The sequence below is a fragment of the Cynara cardunculus genome (genome assembly GCF_001531365.2).
Source record: "Cynara cardunculus var. scolymus isolate 2C chromosome LG 1, CcrdV1, whole genome shotgun sequence".
Classification (NCBI taxonomy): Eukaryota; Viridiplantae; Streptophyta; class Magnoliopsida; order Asterales; family Asteraceae; genus Cynara; species Cynara cardunculus.
Window position 1 is genome coordinate 6,854,054 of NC_037528.1, and position 3,163 is coordinate 6,857,216.

The following is a 3,163-nucleotide window of genomic DNA, read 5'->3' on the forward strand; positions in this document are numbered from 1 at the left end:
TACTGCTTTGTGGTATAGCGGGCAGGTTAGTCAAAGCGGACAATATCATTGCAACGGGGTTTTGGGGGCGTTACACAACCCCACTTGATATTAATTTTATTTTTTATCAGAAAAATCCATTTTCTTAGCTTGATGATGTGGTTCTTCATGCATCGTATTGGAATTCCACTATTGTTGCTACAACTTACGCACTTCTTTAATTTCCACTAGAAATATTATAGAACGTTTCTTTGTCGTAACTTCAAAAATGAGATTTCAATTAAATTTGTTATAAAATTAAAATCGTGATTTTTGTCACTTTATATGAGATTTCAATTAAAACCATGACTTCTAATTAGACAAACTACTAACATTAGTCAAACATTTGTAGAGTACTTTGCAACACGATTCTCAAACATAGTTAGATAACTTAAATTAACATATGGTTCTAAGATTGTTATCAAATCCTCTTAAAAACTTTTAATTTTAATGAGTAGTTGTCACTCACATTTGTCTAAATTTTTTTAGAATAGTACTTCAAATTTAGTCTATAACATTTCTTTTGAAGATGATATTATCGCTACCGCGCAACGCGCGGTTAGAAAGCTAGTTTAACCTTAATGTAATATAAAACAACCGCTACGTGTACGACAAATAATTTAGTTACCAAATGGTTTGATTTCGGTTATTTATGTTACGATAATAAGGGAATTTTTCCTTTAAAAAATAAATAGTAACGCATATGTGTTAGCCATGTAATAATTTTAATATGATTCACAATTTATTCGATCAGTTATATATGATTGTTTAGTACTGACTTAATGATATAAAAAGTGACTTATTCAGTAAACTTGAAGGATAAAGCTTCATCTAAAAAACCAAATATTTTCTAAACACACCCTTTCTAATGGAAAACATGTTTTTTTCATCTACAAAAAAACCCTCTTAAACAAAAATATTCTAATATATATAAACAGATTAATAATATAAATAATTTTATTTATATAGAATTTGATGGAAAACCAAACAAATAGTGTTTGCTTTTGCTAAATTACATTCATGATTTAGGTGGTTTTTTGGCCCCACATTCCACTAAATTAATATGTGCTCTATGCGTATCCGATAAGCCTACTCAATGGTTTCTCCATACGTTTGTTGTCAATCTTTTTCTATTTTGTTTTTTTTCCCAACAAAAGTTATCATCGTCACAAATTATAATCATGTTCGGTCATGACATATATGCATCAACATGTCGTTTTGTTTAATCAACCGTATGTTTGAGACTGACTCACGAATGCATCGAGAAAAAAGGAGGCACGAACGTGTGCAAGTGGTGTAGTACGATGCATGCAATTCAATATATATGAATGTTTATAACCATTGGATGAGAATCAGGGGCGAACTTAGCTACTAAGGGTTGAGAATGTTTTTGTGACTGTTTACTCGATTATTATAAGAAAAAAAAAGTTTAGACGCTTGACAGGTGTACCCGCTTGACTTTGAGAGGTGTCTTGAGATGTTTTGAAACCAACTTTATAACGTAAATCAAATGGGTGAAATGATTTAGGTAGTTATTCAAGAGGTTACTAAAAATACTGACAACAAGGATACTGCTACAAAGATCGAACTCACAACTTGAAGTATAGTTACAAACATAACTACCACTACACGAGACTGACTTTTTATTAAATTTTCAAGACAACATATATTTATTTTAAAGGTTAAGGTCGATTTTATTTGTAAAAATGTATTTTATTTCTTAAATCGACACAATTCACTTTTCTGTATGTCAAACCGTGTTGGGCCCCTCGCTTTCAAACTGCAACCATGAGTCAAGCATGTTCAAACCCCTAAATCATCTCATCTCAAAATCGACCCCTTAATGAGAAAACCGACATGTGTTACCATATGAAACTTTCATTCGTCATGTTCAACAAAAAAAAAAAAGAGAAACTAAACCACAAGGGTGGTGTCTGATTGGTTTGAGTTTGGCTCCAAATGTCAAAAGTACCAGGAGGTCCCAGATTCAAATCCAATGAGGAATAAAAATCCTCTTGTGGCCACGAAGGTTCAAAAACGGTGACTCCGAGCTATCTGCAAAGTAGGTGGTCGTCCTAGGATTAGTCAGTCGCATACCAGGTTGGATATCTAAAAAAACTAGAAAATACGAAGATACAAAAAAAAAATTGCCATTCTTTATTGATTTTTGTCACGAGTCGACTAATTACAAGCATGATGTTTCGTACTGTAAAGGGTCTTGGCAGAAGAAGATACAGTGCGATTTCCATTGAAGCTTTGAAGCTGATCACCACTGCTACATTCATCTTCTTTAATGGTAGGTAGCTTTTTCTCCAAGCTCGCCCGCCGATCTACCCGAATCAGTCTCGGCGGTGCAGCCTCCACCGTTTGCCGACTACTGGAATGCCTAGACATTGCTTTCTTACTTTTGGCTATCAGTTTCTTTCTTGCATTATTACAAACACCTGAAATGCACAATTTATAAGGCGAAAACATGCCCACTTGGGTACTTCATATTATTCAACAAATTGTCAGAATTGATTCCGATATCGTGTTCTTGAAAATCTTTCCCCAATTTTATTTGGAAAGAATATATATATATATATATATATATCTGTTAAAATATTGGTCCAAGAATCTGGTACCTGACTTGTGCTCAAGGCTAAAAGTAATGGGTTTAAATTATTACTTAAAGGAATTAAAACTGAGTTGGGTTGTGGATTGAAATTAGCAGAAAATGGAACTTTGGGGTTTCAACCATAAAAGAAGAACCAAAGTATTCCCCATGTTTCTTCTTCAAGAATTCCTTGATTCCCACTGAAAATATCATATAGTTTCGGGATAATATCGTCTTTATGAGTCTGGATAAAATGGAATAATATTCAGTCACCTGGCTGCTTAATGGAAGCATATGTAACAGTGGCTGAGCGTTGCGTCATGATCTAACTTTGAAATCGGAAAATCAAATTGCAGAAGTTCGTGCTCCAAATGCATTGGCGGTCCTTTGTCTTTTCTTTTGCTTTTTTGGCAACTAATAAATTGTATCTCGTAAAAACTAACTTATAAATATGTAAAATGATTAAAAATATATTTAAAAAAATAGTTCATTATTAATATTTTATAATGTAATTTAAATAAATTTCTAATAATATAATATATTAGTCGA

General features: G+C 32.7%; 1 protein-coding gene across 1 annotated transcript; it reads right to left on the minus strand.

Moving 5' to 3' along the window:
- Window positions 1-2,152: 2,152 nt before the first annotated feature.
- On the minus strand, window positions 2,153-2,939 carry LOC112500947. The gene is made up of 2 exons (XM_025104572.1): window positions 2,888-2,939; window positions 2,153-2,462 (listed from the first exon to the last, which is right to left on the minus strand). Exons 1-2 carry the CDS (start codon window positions 2,934-2,936, stop codon window positions 2,200-2,202), a joined length of 312 nt encoding a protein of 103 aa, XP_024960340.1. The 5' UTR covers window positions 2,937-2,939; the 3' UTR covers window positions 2,153-2,199.
- Between the last annotated feature and the right edge of the window lie 224 nt (window positions 2,940-3,163).

Coding starts and splice junctions, on each gene's coding strand:
- LOC112500947 (XM_025104572.1), bottom strand. CDS start 2,936: ATGACGCAACGCTCAGCCACTGTTACATATGCTTCCATTAAGCAGCCA. Junction 2,463..2,887: donor TGCTTCCATTAAGCAGCCAG/GTGACTGAATAT, acceptor TGTGCATTTCAG/GTGTTTGTAATAATGCAAGA.